Below are 19652 nucleotides of genomic sequence, written 5' to 3'. Positions count from 1 at the left end.
CCAGTTCAGATTTCTATGGCTGGGGAAGTTGTAGACTTAGCCCTGACAACCCTGTACCTCTGTACCTCCCAGTGTTCCACAGGGTCCAGATGGGCAAAGGTGAATGTTATAGCTTGATGCTTTCTCCTGCCACAGAGGGATCCTGGCACAGATCAGCCAGGCCATCCTTGCTTTCCAATGTTTGCTCTTAGCAGGTGTGGTTTTAATTTGTATTTTTGTGATCATGAGTAAAACTAAATGCTCTTTCGTTGTTTGGGCTCTCTGTCTCTGTCTCTGTCTCTCTCTCTGTGCATACACACGCATGTATGCAACATGCCTACATGAATGTGTGAACTGCGTGTGGAGCACACATTCATGCACACACACTGTGTACACATGTGTATAATCACATACACATGGATATCCACACAACACTTGTATGCACATACACATTGTACAAGCACGAGTGTATAAGCAGCCGCCGCCGCATGTGCACTCACACGGCTCGGTGAACTGACGACTGGTTACACGTCCTGCCTGCTTTCCCACTGAGCTTTTAGATTTTTTCCTTCCCAGAGTTTTTAGATCTTTGGGTAGAATGTATTTTAGATCTAATTTAATTTTAGATGTTAATTGTAGATCTTTGTGCGATAGCGCAAATGTCTCACTTCAGTTTGCTTATGGTATTTTCCACTACGTTGTGGGTTGTGCCTTCTACTTTATTTTCCTTTTTTGAGCCTAACGTGTCGGTCTTACACTCAGTTGTTCCTTGTCCGATGTTCTTTAATAGCGAGGGTTTGCCTTGCCCCCGTGCTGCTTGGGAACATGCTCTCACCTACTCCAGCTTCTTGCAGGCTTCCTTTCCACGCTGTCTGCTGGTTTGGGGCTGCGCAGGTGTGTTGCATGTAGTGTGTTGCATGTGGTGGGACTCTGATCACCGACTCGGGAGGAGGCCAGCACCTCGTGCAGGCTGCCCCCCCACTGTCCTACACACATTATAGTTCTATAGGTAAGACTACTTTAAAAAAAAAATCTCAATGATGTTGAGTTTATAGACCAAGTAGGAAGAGCCTCCTTGTCTGTGGTACGGTACGGAGCCACTGTGAGTAGCAGTCTATTCTGTGGGGAGGCGTGTCTGTACCCTGCTTCTCCTGTGTCTACCTCACAGACTTCTAACTCGTCGGCTCTCACCTGTGGGTCGAGACCCCCACAGGAGTTGTAGATCAGGAGTTTACATTACGGCTTGTAACTATAGCAAAATGACAGTAATGAAGTAGCAACAAAACAGTTTTATAGTTGGGGGTCACCGCAACGCAAAAGCACTAGGAAGGCTGAGGGCGACTGTAAGTAATGCTTCATCTGCAGCTGCAGGCGAGAACTCTGCTACCCAAGAAGGTGTCTTGAACAATGAAAAGCCACCCATTTCTTGATGTTCACCTTATTTCTACGAGCTGTGTGACCAGGTTTCTTTTTGTAGTACCTGTGAGGTATTTTTTTTTTTTTTTAAAGATTTATTTATGAGTACACTGTAACTGTCTTAAGACACATCAGAAGAGGTCATCGGATGGTTGTGAGCCACCATGTGGTTGCTGGGAATTGAACTCGGGACCTGTGGAAGAGCAGTTAGTGCTCTTAACCATTCAGCCATCTCTCCAGCCTGTACATGTGAGTTTTTCCAGCGCCTTGGCTTACTCTCTTCTAACCCTGCCTGTCCAACACATGACATCTCCTTCTCCCCTGCCCAACATGGAGTGACAGCAGTGAACTCAGGAGGGCTAGGGAGGGAGTGAGTAGCTGTAAGCACCCAAAGGCCTTGGGCCGGGCTCTCTGTTATCCAGACAGAGGTCTGAGAGGGGTATCTGCCTTCCTCTGTGATCAAAAGTCAAGACCCCAGGATAGTAACAGGTTAGGAACAAGTTTATCGTTTTTTAAAAAAGTGTCCTATCCTGTGTCCTGGGGGAGGGACCCACAGATACCTCTCTCATAATGAGATATACTTCTCCCACCCTATTAAGATGGCTCCCAGCACATGGCATCAACCCTGCTGGGAAGGACTCATTAAGGACACGGTGGGGGACACAGGCAAAACAGCTCAGGGTACCCTCCTGCTGGGGTGAGGTTTGGAGTGTGTAACTGTGGGAGCCTGGGAAGGCCTGGTGTGGGGGAGCATACCTCTTCCTCAATGTCTGCACTTGAGGTCTTTCATACCTGACCTGGGTGGTGACTTGAAAATGTGGGGATGACAAGTGGAGATGTGGCTAGGGTGTGACTGTATATTTCAGTAATGGCAAGGACTGACTCAAGCTGGGCCTGAACAGGGTGATGACCTGCCCTACTTAGCCTGGAGCCTCCGCCTGGCCCTGGAGCTCTTCCTCCCCACCGCCTCTGCCTCAACACATCCAGAAGTAGAACAGAACTTCTTAAAGCTTTTGGTACCATTTAATTATAATGGGCTTAAACCAGAAGAAAGGGACTTTTGGGACATAGAGTCATTTAGAGCACCCACCAGACGGCTAGGTTCTTGCTACCTTGACTGTCTGAAGTGCCAAGGGAACCCTTAAAACACTTGCTCATTTCAGAGCCCTACGGTGTGAAAGGAGAGCCAGAACTGGACTCCAGGACAAGGAAAATGAGGAGATCCTAACACCTAAACCACTGCCTGCCATAGCCAGAGTTGGTATGAGTCAAGGTTGTATCCCCCCTTTCCTTCCCTGCTGCTGACATGGACCTTGTCTTTTTGGTTCCTAGGAGGGGGAGGGAGAGTCAAGTGCCTCACTGGAGGTGTGGGTGGGTCTCTAGCTCTGCTGGTTACTTTTATTGCCTTAGTTTCCCTGCTGTAGAAAGAACTGAGGTACCTGGGCATGCCGGACAGCAGAGACTCTCATGGAGTTTTTGCCTGGTAAGTGCTCATGATTCCCAGACCCCTGAAACTAGGAGCTTTTTTTAGTCTTCATCAAAACTTTTCCAGGTCTTGGGATCAGTTCAGTCCCCTAGTTTATGAATTTCCCCACCTGAGTATCTCCCAAGGGCTGATTTAGGTGCTGGGCCCACTGTATACCTAGACCCCCTTGTTATGGGGTTGTCTCTCAGGGTTACTCAAAGCAGGCTGTCATCAGGTCCCTCCATTTCCAGGCACAGAACCCACAGAGGCCATAGGGTACAATGTATCAAACCCCTAGAAGTGTCCAACAGTAGGACTCAGGAGACATAGTCTTAGGCCAGCTCTGCACCTTGTGACAATAGGAAACAGGGAAGCTTGCTGCCCCCAGCTTGTGGTACACCCGAAGAGTGCTCTCACTCAACAGTGCATGCACTGGAATTGGTGCAAGTGCTGGGCTGTCACTCCAGATAGCTCAGACCCTGGGAGCCTTTGCTGAACTGTAGCCTGCATGCTCCTCTTGATGGAGGGACGGACTGGTGCTCTCCGTGGAGGGTCTGCAGCATGCTAATGGCTGAAGAATCTGGTCAAAGAGGCCAAGAGCAGTGTCCATCCTCATGTCTTGGAGGCCGAGGACCCTGGGGGCCATCAGCTGAGCCCCTACGTCCTATGGCTGAGGCGCCCAGTCCTTCAGTGAAGACAATGGTGGCATATTCTGTGTGCACACAGGGGATAGGGAGCTCTGGTGTCTTCTCTCGCCCCTGGAAGTCCAGCTCCTCGTAGGCCACACTGGGGACAGGTGCTGCTGAATGCTCCTCCTTCTTCAAGGGGGGAAGAAGAAAGAGCCATTGGTGTTGTCAGTTGGAGGGGGTGTATTATCCCATAATCTCAGCCCCTCCCTATGCTGGGTCTCCAGCCTGTCACTGAATTTGGGATTCTTCTTAGAGCCATTGAAGCTGGGCTCTGACCTAACAGTTGTCCCCTTTCCCCACTGCCCTCTGTGATATTCAGGGTGCAGTTCCTTCTTTCTGGCTCAGTTTCTGCTTCTAAATGTTTCCCGGCTTCTTGTGGGTTTAGGATTCCAAAATTTGACTTGGGTACCTTGTCTCTGCACAGAGTAAAATAAATAGTGACCATGTTGGACATGACAGGGGTATGCACAGTGGGTTTAGCTGCTGGGGGGAGCAATAGGATATGGCTCTGGAGGCCTGGTGGGAGGTGTGAGCTGGGTTCTCCAGGCTTCAGCCCTGTAGGACCCATAGTTTTTCTGCCTGTATCAAGACCTGGGGGGTGTGGACTGTGACAGATCAGTCAAGAAAGGAGACCCATACTCACCAGAGGGTGTTCCTTGCTTCCAGCTCCTCTGGCCTCTGTTGAGACACACAGTTTGAGTTAGAGGGGAGCTGCTGAGACATCCCTAGTGGAGAAATGTCGTTTCTCTGTCTTTCTCTGTTTCTGTTTCTGTCTCTTCCGAGTGTGTGTGCGCACACATGTATGCGTGCGTGTTTGTGTGTGTGTGTGTGCCTGCTTGGGAGGGGCATGTCAGGCACTAAAAAGATGTAGACCATCAGGCTTTCTCTTCTCACTGGTACTCTTCCCATTTACTAGTCGAGAGTTCCCAGTGTGACTATGAATTGTGGAATATGGGCCTGCCACAGGCACAGATGTATCAGTTTCCCCTTTCCTGGTGCACCATAGCGCAGGGTAGACATGCAGCAGATATTATGTGTGGCCCTTTAGCTGGCTGATGACCAGACCTCCTGGAGGTGGCAGTGTAGGAATGGTCCACTCATGACAGGGGCCTGGAGGTAGACTTAGACCTTCCTTCCAGCCAGAGAAATGGCAGCTCTCACCAGCTGTTTAGTAAAACCAGTAGCCTGAGGCTAGGTGTGGGTGGGGTGGCCACAGGCTTTTGTAGTGGTCACAGTGTGTGTGGTGTATGATAACCATTTTGGTGAACACAGGCCCTCCTGATGATGTGTGAAGTACGGAGACTACAAGGCTTGGTGGGACAGAGCCAGGGCACAATGAGCCTTACCTGATATACCTGTTGAGCAGAAGGCAGCTAGGGCCCAGGCCAGGAGCAACAATATGGGGATACCCACTAGGACGCTCATGATACCAATAACCAAGCCTTGAAACTGGCCTTCTTGCTTGGGTGAGGGGCTGGGATATCTTGTTGAGTTCTTCAGGATTCTCTCTATAGGACCACAAAGAATAGAGTTCTAGGACAGCAATAGTGTATTCTCTTAAAGGGCATACACCCTGCCCTCTCCAAGTCCCAAGGCCTGTCTATTTTGAATGGGCAGTGACTGGCCATATGCCTTATTTCCACGTGCCCCACCATCCCTTAAAGATAAATGAGCATCTGAGGATTTCCACAGAGAGAGGGACAGGGTCTGCAAGGCTATGGGCAGAGCCATGGAAGAGAGCCTAACAGGTCCCTGGGCAGGAAGGGATCTCCTACTTAGGCTCTACTAGCTGCACCTGTTACCACGAGCTCTGCTCCAGGGCTCTCCTTGATTTGTGTCTTGGGGGGCAGGGAGATAGCCCCACAGAGGTAGATGCCACTGTCGTTACGCCGTGTGTCAAGGATGTTCATGTGGAAGTCATGCCCACTGGGCAGTTGTATGATCTGGAAGCGGGCATCCCGGACCGGCTGGCTGAAACCGTTGCAGAAGGCAGCCTGTTTTTCAGTCTGATTGCTGGGACTCAGACGGTACCAGTTCAGCCTAAGATCCTCCGACCAGTTGGAGAAACTGCAGGTAAAGGTGGCATTTGCTCCCTCTGACACTCTGAGCCAGGCTGGGGAGAAGGTGAGGGGCCTCCAGGGCCCGTTGGGGACCTCTGAGATGGAGAAGAACAAAGAGATATGAGGAAGGAGCCTGGGCGCCCTTTCCGACATTTTCTGAAATCCCTGGGAAGAGGAATGTCCTCTCAGATCCATCCCAGGGCAGAATCTCGTAGTCAGTTCCCCTACCTTGGAGCTCGTAGCTTCTTGCAGGTTGTGGATATGTGACCCCCTAACAAGCAGGGCTCTTCCTTCAGCATAACTGAACCTAGGGGCTGGAGGCTACTATCCTGTCTTTTGAGAATTTGGGATATTTTCCCCCAAGCTGTCTCTACCTTCCCACTTCTGTTCAAGATGTCCCAGGCCTGACCTGGATGTTCCAACTTCTGTTTGGCCCGCCTAGTTCTGTCTGAAGGGTCAGTGGAATAGTGGGGTGGGGGTGTGGGGACTTCCATGAAAACCCCAGACTTGGAGAGGGTGGACTCTTTAGTAAGCTTGGGTCCAGGCAGTAGCAGAAGATAAAGGACAGTCATGTTTTCCCGCCAGATCAGAGGTCACAGCAAGAAACCTCCAAGGATCAGCTGTGCCACTGCCCCTCAAGCAGACAGAAGGTCTAGGACTCATCCAAACAAAGATGTTCTGGGCAGTACGACTACTAGGGTTTTGTCAGGGATGCCTGATGCAGCATTCAGGGTCTCAAGGGTCTTTTTTAACAGAGGCCTGCCCCACTGACAAGCTTCTCCCCACATACATGCACACTGACACACAACCTCCCACCAGCACTCAAAAGCACCCACGACTGGGACCCATGTGATGCCAGCAGTTGAACCTGCGGTCTGATATGTAGGTACAGTCAGAAGCCTCAGGGTCAAGGAAATATAGACTCGCTGAGCACACACATGCTGGGTCTTACCCAGGGGAGACCGACATGCACACAGGAAGCAGGCATCAAGACATCTTTGAAGCTGCTCTGGCCTCAACTCTGTCTGGGCTGCCAGCTCTCTTTAGCGTATGTAGTCATTTGGCAACTGGGGCTCGTAGAGAAAGAGCCAATGCGAATAGAGATATGTCCCTAGCTGCATCCTTCCCAGCCCTCTGCCCTCTCCTCCCACTGACTTAGTCATATAGAGAGGGAATTCTACCCGATTACACAGCCCAGGGCACTGCACCCCAAACATCACACCCTCCTCTGATGTGGGGTATTTTACAATACTTACTGGGCATGGTTCCCTCCCAGGGGTACAAAGAGTGAGGCTGTGCTGCCACAGCTAAGGTTACAGGCTGAAAATTCAGGGGTCAGAGGCAAAGAAGTTAGGGAAAAGCTGAATGGGAGGAGAACTGAGGACCAAAACACACGGTAAACAAGGTATATGAAATCATCCAGTGCAGAAAGGAAGCCAGAGATACTTGGAGGAGCTGTCTGCAGTGAGCAAGCAGACTTCAGCAGAGGCAGACCCCAAGACATCCCCATCATGTAGCCTTGCCCAGAAATGGTCTCCATCACCACATGGAGAAAGCAGGACTATCATTTCCCCTCCTTGATGTTCTCAGCTGTACCATGGATGATGGACAGACAAGAGAATCTAGTGCCACTTGGACTTGAGAGTGGACATGGTCTATGAGCTAGGCCTGGTGCACCTCAAGGGTCAGGGTCCCTAGATCCCCTGCAGGATCTAGGCACCGGGACATCTTTGAAGCTGCTCTGTGTAATCGGATAGAATTCCCTCGATATATGACTACTCAGTCAGTGGGAGGAGAGGGCAGAGGGCTGGGAAAGATGCAGCTAGGGACATATCTCTATTTGCATTGGTTCTTTCTCTACGAGCCCCAGTTGCCAAATGACTACATAAGCTAAAGAGAGCTGGCAGACAGAGCGGAGGCCAGAGCGGTTTCAAAGATGTCTCAGTGCCTGTTTCCTGCTGGTGGGCATTGGCCCATGTAGGGCCAGGAGAACCAGCGGTGTTAGGGGGCCTTGGAGGAACTAAGCCCAGGCTAGAGGTTGCCAGTATGATGTCTTCCTATTTAAGAAAGGGTTCTGTTTCTTCTCAGAGGCAACACAATCACCACAGGGGCTTCTGAATACCCGTTCTTTGGCTTGCAATTGTGTGTCCAGACCACACACAGCTAGCATGTCACAACACAGCAGTGTCAATGGATCTCTTCTTTAGACATTCACTCAGGAAACATACAAGCCCTTTTCAAGAAAGCCTACAGCAACTACAGTAAGGTTAGACTCAGATTTGACAGAGTAGCACATCTTGCCCTTTTAGGCTCCATCAGTGTGGTCTGGTCCATGGTCTCCCTCCCTGGAAACCTGGGGTGCTTTTACAAGTACCCCAGGAAATCTTCAGTCTGTACAACACTACTCTGACCCACCTAAATCCACTACTACAGCCACACTGAACCCCCAATCACCAAACAGAGTCTCAAGACTTTCCAGGTGATGAGGACCAGAAGAGCCTCAGAAAGCCAAAATGGCACAGTGCCCCTCTTTGTTTGGGGCAGGTTTATCACACTTGCCCAAGGTCACCTGTGGTCTGTGAGCATGCCAGGCACCTCTGTCCAGTTACCATCTCCTGTCCCCTTTGATGGGATTCCATCCACTAGGGACTGTGGTGTGTCCTCAGAGAACCACTTGCTATCCTCCCTCTCAAAGTTGACCCCTAGGTTGCTCCAGATGAGCTCTTGGGGAGACATTTGTTAACGATTGCAGAGCCTTGTCTCACCAGTTGTTTGCTTCCAGATCTCTCGAGCTCCTGAGTCTGAATGTGTGACAATTTGAGTCACCTGTCCCCTTACTGGCTCTTTGCTATTCCTCTAGTGGCAGGACCTGTGACTTCCCAGGTCTCTGTTCTTTTATGAGTCTTTGCCTAAGTCCATCCCAGGGCTCTGTCTGGCTCTCCTTAGGTCCTGGTGGCTCTTCCTTCCTCCTCAGACTCGACCCTTCTCCCTCTGTGCTCTACAGCCTCTTTACTCCTCCTAGCCATCTCCCCTCAGAACTCTTTTATAAAACTGAGACATGGCTTCCCTCAGTGTGCCTGTGGTGAGCCTGAAGAAGACAAGTGAGGACTTCCTCAGAGGATGTTTTGCTACAGGGATGGACAGGAGAGCCTGGACTCTGGCAAGAGAGAATCTCTACCCGGAGGCCACCAGGTAGTAATACCATATGGAGGATACCCTCAGACACCCAGTTCATCCGTAAAGAGTAGAGTGCCTCCCCAGGAATGAATAGGCCCCTGGAAGAACTGCTGGGAATTGGGCTGGGTGTGATGGCTTCTAGAGGGTTCAGGATCAAGCCACTCCAGTGATCCTGGCTCCCTGCACTTCTGAGAAAGTGAGATACCTACTTCAGTGGCTGAGGCCCCAGACAGTACCTCTGAGTCTCCCTGTGGAACATAAAAGATGGAAATGAAGTGTCACCGTGGTTAAAACACACAATGGTGGCTTCTCTTTAAGAGACAGGAACTGGCTAAGTAGCTGAGGCTGGCCTTGAACTAAAAATTCTCCTTCTCCTTCTTAAGTGCGGAGATTGCAGGCAGGTACCATGCTGTGATGAAGACATACTTCTGATTAATCCACAAGTGGTGGGTAGGGAGGAGGCGGGACAATTCTGATGTAGGGCACCGTGGGTGAGGACACCCCTGTGTTCCTGCACTGTGAGTCCACTATTTTGATGCTGTTTGCATCATTAGAAACTTCACAGGAGGAAGATGGCCCAGCAGGTAAGAACATTTCCTGTACAAGCATGGGGACCTAAGTTTGAATCCTCAGCACCCAGATAACAGATGGGAGGGACAGGATGTGCCTGCAATTGCAGCGTTGTAGTGGCAGAGACAGGGGGATCCTTGGAGATTTGTGGCTAGTTAGCTCTGATGGAAAAACACAGGTTTCAGGTTTAATGGAAAATACTGTGAGGAAATAAAGGGCCTCCTAGAGTTATTAATTCACTTATGACTATGTACTCAGTCTCTGTGTGTGTGTGTGTGTGTGTGTGTTTTAAGACAGGGTTTCTCTGTGTAGACCTGGCTGTCCTGAAACTCACCCTAGACCAGGCTGGCCTCAAACTCAGAGATCTGCCTGCCTCTGCTCTCAGAGTGCTTGGATTAAGGCCTGGTACCACCAAACTCTGCTTTAACCTGTCTTTAAGAGAACAATGTAACAACCAACCATACTCCCCCTGGATTTCCCATGTCATCAGCTTTTACAATGTAAGCAATGCACAGAAGCAATCTTAAGTTGGGTACTGGTCCAGGCCCCTGACCCAGATAACATGTGTATCATTTGCTGAAAGCAGCGGAGACAAAGGTTGAAAGCAGTATTCTACAATCTATCACAAAGGTTGAAAGCGTCTATTTATGGGTATTGGTTGATAATGGTGCTTGTCTGGGTCACTGGAAATCAGTTGGAGCCAGTGACTTAATCCTTTGTAAAACTCTGTTAAAGATTTCTGAAAAGTTTACCCTCCCTTCCCCCATATGATTCTTTCAATAAAGACAGAGCCTGTTTGTGAGACACACACACACACACACACACACACACACACACACACACACACACACTCATACAAACACACCCCATACAACAGACAGATACCACTCACAGACAGACAGCCATGACACACACAGAACAGGAGACACAGACATAGGGACAGATTCACAAGACAACCTTCACGCAGGCAGAGATTCAGACTCATACAACAGACAGACAGAGGATGGAAGACACGTGAAGCATGAAGTAGAGAATTCTAATCTGGACTCTCTTGGTTAAATGACTCCAAGGGACAATGCTTCTCTTTCTTTCCTGAATGTGACACTGATTCATTATTGGTGACTCAGAGTTAATCAATAATGCATTCAATTTGCATAAAAGTAAAGTAATAAGGCAGGATATCATCTTTTAGCCCCACGGACATCAAAACTGACACCCATGTAAGTTTCATGGGCCTTCTGTGTTGGCTCCGTAGCTAAAGTGTTTGCCAAGTGGAGATTAATTTCTAGCACCTATCTAAGGCCAGTGTGGCAGCACCCACACACCTGTAATCCCAGTAGTGGGAAGGCAGAGGCAGGAGGACCCCTGGGGCTTGTTGAGGAGCTAACTTGGCTCTCCAACCAGTCAGTGAGTTTCAGTCTCAGAGAAAGATCCTGTCTTAAAAATTAAGGTGGAGAGAAATTGAGGAAGATGCCTGATGTTGATCTTTGGCCTGCACATACATGTTCACATACATGCACATAAACACACACACACACACACACACACACACACACACACACACTCCTTTAATTTGTAAAGATCAACAGAGGAGCCTACCTTTGACTTGGCAGTGTGCATGCCACTGAGGAGATTTGGTCCCCTTTCATGTTTAGGTCACATTGTCTCTCATCTTGTGGGTCTCTAACCAGGATATAAGAGCCTAGGACTGGCTGGGTTGGGGGCACATCCAGAAGCAGCCTAGTTCAAGTCACTTCTTTTCTACCAACCTAGTGAGGTATGCAGGTGAGATTGTGATAATAAAGACCCCCTTTTCCCTGCCCAAGCCATCCCAGGACTCCTCCTTGGAGGGCCAGTGTGGAGGTGCTGAAGGTAATAACTTAGCTTTTTGATCGTCAGCCCCATTTCTGTCCAATTTGGGAGTTTTTCACCCAGCTTTCATGTTTCATCATACCATCAGTGAATGTCTGTCCCCAGAACACTAACTCCAAAGTAATATATTAGTGGCACTGGGAAGGGAGAGTTGCAGAGGCCACTGGGAAGCCACTCACAGATTGTTGGGTCAAGTGCTGTCTAGGGAGGCTGGGTTGTAAGATGGAACATACTAGCTCTGTCCTTTGATACAGCCCTGGAACCACTCTGGTGACTCTGCAATCTTTCCACTGACAAGAAGACTCCCAACTCCTAGAACCCTGTGATGATCAAACCTTGTTCTTCATAAATCACCCAGTCTGTGGTGTTCTGTTACAACAACGGAAAAGGCACTAAGCAAGGCTATCTCCTCCAGGGAGCCTTCCTGGGCTTCTTAGCCTTTATAAGTTCTGCATAGAAGGTAAAAATCAGAAATGACAGGGGGGCTTCTTGATTTCCCTGAGCTTACTCTTGAGTTTGTGTACAGAGGTCAACTGATAGATGGATGGCATGTTCTGGTTAGCATTGGGAGGTTGAGAGGGAGAGTCCTGTTAGTCAGAGCCTGAGGCTGGAGGGCCACAAGGCAAGCTCACTGCAGACCACAGGCTCTTGAGTGCTGGGCTCAAATCATAACCACACAGACACACACAATACCTTATTTAGGCAAGACTCATTTGGGTAAAAGCATGGTCAGGCGGGTTACAGGGCTTCCCTTATTTGTTACAAATGGATTGGATTCCCCATGTCCACCTGGAGAAATATCCCCAGTGTGAGGATCCCAGAAGGGCACCTACAAGGATTAGGACTGTTGTTTCAAGTAGACGTGGGATGTTGCAGACACTCCACATCTCCTGTCCAGGCTGTTAAGGGCACAGGCTTACCAAGCCGAAGGAGAAACAGAGGACCTACAGACATCAGCAAAAGCCATCTCTCACAAGGGTCCCAGCCAGGGAGAAGCAAGCCAGCCAGAAGCATGACGTCAGAGCTCTAGCTGCTTCCAGGTGGGGAATAGGTCCCCAGAGAACTTGGGAAATGAGAAATAAAGGTCTTTCTAACATTTGCCGCCGATGCTTGGTGGCCCAGAACATCACAGTGATGTGAGAAAATGGGAGATGGGGAATTATTTGTTCCTAAACTCATGCTGGAATCTTTACCCCAGGACCTCAGGTTAGAACTTTGCTAGGAGTAGGAGCTGGCTGTAGGATTAATTAAGATAAAGTCACCTAGGAGTAGGGTAGGCCTTAGCTAGTAGGACTGGTGTCTGTGTAGAAAGGAAATCACAAACACTGTCTGATTCCTGTGGGTAAAGGCAGAGTGGAGGATGTGTCTAGATACCAAGAAACCTAAAGGTTGCTGGAAAACTTAGAGGCAGGAGGGGGACCTGGCATATGCTGGTCCACAGCGACTGAAGATCTTCTCTTGAATTCCAATTTAAGAACCTGAAGTGTGCTGTGAGTGGTGGCACACACCTTTAGTCCCAGCAGAGGCAGGGGGATCTCTGTGAGTTGGAGAGCAGCCTGGTCTACAGAGCAAGTTCCAGGACAGCCAGGGCCATAAAGAAAAACCCTTGGGGGAAAAAAAGAACCTCAAGTCTGAGACAATGTTTCCTAAAGCCCCTCTCAGCCAACTGTGGTACTTAGTGACGACCAGCCAGCCAAGCCAACGAAGGTTGTACCAATAAATCAGATGAAGTTGTACGTGCCTGAGATCTCAGCACTTGTGAAACTGGTACTGGACGATTTTGAGTTTGAGACTGGCCTGGAAAATCTGAGGAGACATTGTCTCAAAAAAAAAAAAAAAAAGTTGGTTCCTAAACTAATGTATTCTCTCTCTCTCTCTCTCTCTCTCTCTCTCTCTCTCTCTCTCTCTCTCTCTCTCTCTCTCTCTGTCTCTCTCTCTCTCACATCTGTAACTGTTTTCTAAATGTGTATCCTTATACAGATAAGTCTAGCTCTCACCCCTCATCAAAAAAGATTCTTTTTGCAGCATAAGATGATTGCAGAGACACACAGCTGTTCAAAATGCAGAGTGAATAGGTGACTGTGGGTTGTGTAACTCCAACTGGCATGTGTGGGATGAAACCTCTAAGCCTAAGGCTAACAGGAGAGAAAGTGATAAGGTTGTAAGAGCCCCAGGCCCAGGACAACTGTTGATAGTGTTCTCTAGACAGGGAAAGCGAAAGCATACCCATGAACTCTGAACCATCGTTGACTGAACACAAGACAAACATAATTATAACACTACCTGACACACAGTTGTGAACAGAGGGAATGCTGTATGGTCCTACCCCTATATGAAGAGCTATACGAAGGGAATGACAGAGGGAGAATCAGTTGCCTCAGAGACATTGAATCCCCACATAAGTTGTCCAGTCTCAAGTACATATGCACACATGAACAAAGCTAAATGGATTCCATAAGTTATATATATATATATATATATATATATATATATATATATATATATGAATGTATATGATGTATGTTTTTCAAAAGCATAAATTAAAAAAAATCAAATCCTTGGGAGGCAGAGGCAGGCAGATTTCTGAGTTCGAGGCCAGCCTGGTCTACAGAGTGAGTTCCAGGACAGCCAGGACTACACAGAGAAACCCTGTCTCAAAACAAAAACAAAAAAAACAAACAAAAAAAAAATCAAATCCGACTTTAAGAGAGATGTGTCTGAGGATATGTTTGGCAGTTTTTGAAGACGGCCTGAGTAAGTCTCATGGCCCACATGGGGCAATACTTGTTTCTTCCAAATTGTAAGAGAGAGGCTGGAAAAATGCCGCAGCAGTTGTGAGCCCTGGCTGCTCTTCCAGAGGACCCAGATTCCGTTTCCAGCACCCACACGGCGGCTCACAACCAGATATTTATTGCTCCGTTCCAGGGAAGCCAATGCTGCCTTCTGGACTCTGCAGACACCAGGTACACACATGGTGCACACACACAGACCATACCCCATACAGTAAGATAAAAGTAATAAAGCAAACAAACACCACCCCCCCCAACAACAAAAGAACAAAAGGAAAAACATGTTGGTGAGAAAATGGTAAAGAGATTGACTGATATCTTTGGAATAAAACCTCTAAGCCTAAGATTCAGGGAAAAATCACAGAAGAGAGTGATCAGGTAGTAAGAGCCAGAGGTTCAGGACACCTGTTGACAGTGTTCACTAGACACAACAGTGAAAATGTACCTGTGAACTCTGAATCAGGGCTGACTGAACACAAGCAAAAAGTCACCACACTCAGCAATGGTTTTACGGACTAACTTTTTGTTTGTTTGTTTGTTTGTTTGTTTCTTTTCTTTCAGAAAGTGTCTGCTACAAGGCGGCCCAGGCTGGTCTTGAACTTCAACAGGCATGCTCTACTATGACGGTCTTTAGTCTGAATATGAGACAGTCCATTCCTGAGCCTGAATTTTCCTCACCTTAGTCACTAGGCAGCTGCTGTTAAGGTTGGGAGACTTGTACAACAGAGTAAGCATGAGAGGGACTGTCTACGGGGATGACTGAGAAAGAAGGGCAGCTGATCAGGAAGGAAGAAATGTACTAGACTGAAGGTCCATGGCCACCAAAAGGTGCTGGCCTTGTGAAGTGTTCCATGATGAGCTACTCAGGTGGGGAGGAAGGCGTGCCAGCTTTGGGACACTTGTCAAACACAATCTAGAATAGGCCTGCATGAATACATCTGTATTTCCATAGTCTCTCATTTGGGGACATGCCCAGTGTGCCAGGTCACCCGAGTGAGTCACAGTCCCCTTTCTGTCTCAGTTGCTTCTCTCCAATGACACATAATTCTTCCGACTTTGTTCCCTGGGTTTCCCGACAAGGTTCCCACAAGGGTCACCTTTCACCCATAGGGCCTCAGACCATCTCCCCTGTTCAGGTCTGTTTCCTCCATCCAGTCTTGACAGCAAACCATGGGCTGTCTTAAGAGGCTAGCATGGAGAGAAAATGTCCCTGGCTTCCCAACTAGCCTTGGCCCGCAACCCAGGAGAGGGCCTGCTGTGGTGAGCACCCAGTTCCCAGTTCCATCCTGCTTTCATCATAGTGAAGAGGCTGGGGTGAAGGTGACCGGGACTTCATCTAAGCAAAGAGACATCATTGCAGGTCAAAGATGTATTAAGGCAGCACAAGAGCATAAGCTTGTCTGGGTCACATGTCCATGCTTTGCAGGTATAGCCCTGACTTAGGAGTTTGGTGACCTCCAGGGGGAACAAAGCTCCCCCTGGTCCTGGGTTCCCAGTGAAGGTTGGCTCAGTCCAGAGGATGGGACAGGGGTGTCAAGGGGTACAGGGTAGTAAGGAGAACAGAGAGCTGAGTTTTCACTGTGAGAAGTTTGAGCAGGATTCTTGTAACCCTCGATTTCACACCCTTCCTGCCCCCCAGAGTCCACCATGGATGCTATGAGGTCAGGGATATGAACTCAGGAGTTCCCCAGAAATGCTAGCATGGGAAGCTGGCCCATGAGGTTAGACGGCTGATTATACTCTTGGACCTTCAGTCATCTATATAGTGTGTAGAGCAGGTCCAGTGTAGGAATGTTCCCAACCACAGGAAAACACAGAGAAAGGACAAGGATACCAGAGCCTGGTAGAATCCTAAAGCAGGGCCACAGTGGGCGAGGTCAGAGCTCTGTCCAGACCTACCATTGATCTACAGAGAGGGACATAGAAGACCAGCTGAGATCAGACAAATGTTCTGTTTGTCTAAAAGCAAGGAGGGGGTGGATTTTGAGCCCCAAGATGCATTCCACCTGTAAAACCCACCTAGGGCTAAGAAAGGAGCCAATCCGTGTAACCAGGGACACAGGTGTCCCTTGTGTTCAGTGTTCCTCCCTTCCAGTAATAGAAACCGAGGGTGAAAGTTTCTTCAAGCCCTGACCCAGCCACCAACCCTGGTCCCACATCCCTGGAAGCCACATACCTAGAAGCCACCCTGATTGCCAGCTCAATTGCAGCACAGCCCAAATGAGTGACCAGGGTACCTGCTGGACCCACATGCCCAGAGCCCCTGGCTGTGCCTCCTTCAACTGCGGCAGTCTCCTCTTCCTCCTCGGCGGCAGCAGCAGAGTTGTCTGTAGCGGAAAGGAAACTGTCCTGGGTCATGTTGGAGGGAGGAGACCTGTTCTTGGCTCCCGCCCCCTCTTCCTCCACCTCCACAGGGGTGGGAGAACAGGCAAGTAGAGGTGGGGGAGGGGCATGGAAGGGGTAGGGGAGTGAGAGGGAAAGATGCCTGGGAGGAGCAGGTAAGGGACTAGTGAGAGATTGGAGAACAGAGAGAGGGAAGAGAAGACCAGCTGTCCTTGCTTATTGTCAAGCTATGGGATCCTCTCCATTTCAGGCCCCTCTTGTGGGTAGTTTTGGTCCTTTCCATTCCTGGTACCCAGATCAATCTGGGGGCTGAGAGACATCGAGACTAGGGCCAGACTCTTGTCCCTTTGGAGAGTAGGTGTCTACCCTGGCTCTGGTACCTATGGCTGCAGCGAGGGCAAGCTGGATCTTCCCCGACCTTGTCTGCCAAGCGTGGCCTTGAATCCCCTGAGCTACGCCTTAGTCCTTTACTTCTGAGGAGCAAGAGCCCAGTGATTCTACATGCTCCTGTCTGCTGGGTCAGAGGAGGCCTCAAAGGGCTATAGTGAGCATCTTCTAGGACCCTGAGAAGATGCCTTTCCTCCCCAGACACACCCATAGGTTCAGAAAGCCCCTGGGCCTGGTCTCCCTTTTTCTCGTGGCTTTTCTTCCTTTCGAGACACTGGGCCTGCTGCCTGGATCACTCTCTTCTCTGCTTCCACAGTTGAACCAGGTTTGCTAGCTCTGCTGACCTGGAGCTTCCTCTTTGCCTGAGAGACCTAACATCAGGCCGGGGTGGACACAGTAATTTTTAGGTCTTTCCCAGTCAACTTTCCTCAGTCTCTAGGAGGTGGAGACCCCACCTCACCTCCTGCCTGTCCAGCCCCTGTCTCCCTGGGGATGGGTGGGGTGGGCAGGCATGCGGCATAGCACCAGGTCAGCTAGTCATTCCTGGGGTATTCTGATTATTTAACAGTTCTGCTCTCTGTGTGTCTCGCCACAGTGAATGGGAAAAAGGAACAACGAAACTGCTAATATTAGCAATGAGATGTGTGGGTCTCTCGGTGTTTCGCCACAGTGAATGGGAAAAAGGAAAAAACGAAACTGCTAATATTAGCAATGAGATGTGTGGGTCTCCCCACCCTAAAATAAGCAGCCTGGCTGGATACCATCTGGCAGCTGCCTCAGCCACCCCAGTTCAGAGGCACCAGCTTGGTGGGGAAGGAAACGTTACTTTGAACAGCACAGAAATGGAAAAAGAGTGTGAGGCACAGACTGGCCGCCTCCAGTCTCAGTATGGGGCTTGTGGGCAGAAGCTAGGGGGATCCCCTCCCCAAGCCTGGCTGTTATTGAGCCTCCTTGATAGCTTTATGTCTCTCAGGCATGCTTAGGGTAGCGAGTTCCCTATCAAGGATAGGTGATTAGGTGCTGACTATAGGCCTAGGATGAATTCTGGATAGATCCCACCCAGCTTGCTCTGATGTTCTATCTAGAATCTTCCTATGGGACTCAGATGACACAGAGCAGTTCATGAGGACCGGAGAGGAGCAAGAACCTGAGCAGCTGGCTGACATCCCATCCCTGGTGTTTTACACAACACCCCAGGCCTGTAAGAACTGGGGCATCTTTTCATGGAGAGCGAGGGAACCTCTGCCTGTCTCTCTCCTCCCCCTTTGGCTGTACCTTCTTCCTCTTCATTATCTCTGGCCCTTACTTTCCCCTTCTTTCCTATTTCCTCCCTAGCAGTGTGGTGAGGAGCAAGGCTGGGCCTGGGGTAGCCCTAATTGCTTTCCCTATGCCAATAGCCACACACATGCAATCCCCAACACACATGATAGAACCCACACAATCTCAAACACATATACTATCCTGCAACAAGCACACACAATCCTGAGGGCTGTCCTCTAATATCCACACTGTCTTCTGATATGTATGAGATCCCTAACACATTCTGTTCCCCAGTAAGGCAATCTCCTGTGCAATGCTATCTCTTAACACACATGCAATCCCCAACACACATGATTGAACCCATACAGCCTCAAACACATATACTATCCCACAATACGTATGCAATCTTCAGGACGCATGCATTCCTCTAATACATATGTTCTCTTCCAATATACATGCTATGTTCCAGTAGACACTCAGTTTCCAACACACATACTACCTCCCAGTTTGTACACAATCCCAAGCACACACACTATTCTACTGTGCTGGCTGCCTGCACAATATGGCACAGCAGGTGCTTGTTGCTCTGCTTTTCTCTGGGCCATCATTCCCTGAAGCATTCTCTTGATACATGTCAGCCTGCTAGTTCCTTTGAGTTTTGAGCCAGGGTTAGTGATGTGGATTCACTGTGGCAAGTGTAGGACGCTCCTAGTTGGTGGAGATCATAGACAGAAGTCCTCAGAAGTCCTCCTGGGGCCTTTCTTCCTTCTGGACAGGGCAGAGAAGCATGAGTTTCCTGGGTGCTGACCTCAAGATTGTGACACAGAAGCATCATGGAAGAAAAGTTGGGGAGAGGGGATCTCCGCGCCCCAGAGGTAATGGCAAGTTTCCATCTAGGTGGGGACAGGGACAGAACGTTCAGGAAACCAAAGGATCATTTTGAAACAACTCCAAGGGAAACGGAAGGTAAAGAGGTAGCTAGAATCTAGACACCAAACCCATGGTGGCCTGCTGGATAGAGTGAAGCATCATGGGGGCACAGGGCCCTGCAGCCCAGGTAGCAAGCTGATTCACAGGTGGTTCTGAGGTTGAAACAGGAAATGGTTAATAGTGTTTGCAAATAAAAACTCGCTGTTCTGCCCTGCTTTGAAACATTTCCCAGAAGCTAAAGGAAGAACCACTAATTTATCTGCCCAATTTAAGCAATTTAAGATCCAAAAATCTCAATCTTCCTCCCCTCTCCCCCCAACTTTACCATGTACTTGTTCTTTAAAACATGTGATTGCTAGCCCCTATTTTCTCTGAACTTTCTCCAGTGAATTTAAATTCTAATTGTGCATTTCTGTGTGTCTGTCGTGTACATGTGCTCCCTGTGTGTCTGTATTATGTGTGGGAACACCTTCCAGTCTTGTCACTCTGGCACAGAGGGTTTCATCTGGGCCTTTGTTGGTTATCCCATTGTCTACAGGATGCTGGATCCTCACTAAACTCCTGAAGCTGGGATGGGCTGAGATGGATATCCGTCTGGCCATGTGAGCACAGCACCCTCTGGAAAAGCTTGCAGAGCCAGTGGTATCTGAGCTGCAGAGGATTGGAAAGATGACTCTCCAGGCTGGGTGGAGGTGTTAGTTAATTTTATGTTTAC

General features: G+C 49.1%; 1 protein-coding gene across 1 annotated transcript; it reads right to left on the bottom strand.

Moving 5' to 3' along the window:
- Nucleotides 1-2396: 2396 nt before the first annotated feature.
- Nucleotides 2397-16342, bottom strand: Pdcd1 (programmed cell death 1). The gene is made up of 5 exons (XM_034521784.2): nucleotides 16194-16342; nucleotides 5345-5704; nucleotides 4896-5057; nucleotides 4193-4227; nucleotides 2397-3678 (listed from the first exon to the last, which is right to left on the bottom strand). Exons 1-5 carry the CDS (start codon nucleotides 16267-16269, stop codon nucleotides 3445-3447), a joined length of 867 nt encoding a protein of 288 aa, XP_034377675.1. The 5' UTR covers nucleotides 16270-16342; the 3' UTR covers nucleotides 2397-3444.
- Between the last annotated feature and the right edge of the window lie 3310 nt (nucleotides 16343-19652).

The sequence above is a fragment of the Arvicanthis niloticus genome, chromosome 17, assembly GCF_011762505.2.
Source record: "Arvicanthis niloticus isolate mArvNil1 chromosome 17, mArvNil1.pat.X, whole genome shotgun sequence".
Lineage (NCBI taxonomy): Eukaryota > Metazoa > Chordata > Mammalia > Rodentia > Muridae > Arvicanthis > Arvicanthis niloticus.
The sequence above is the reverse complement of the archived record's forward strand: the minus strand, read 5'-3'. Positions and strand labels throughout refer to the sequence as shown.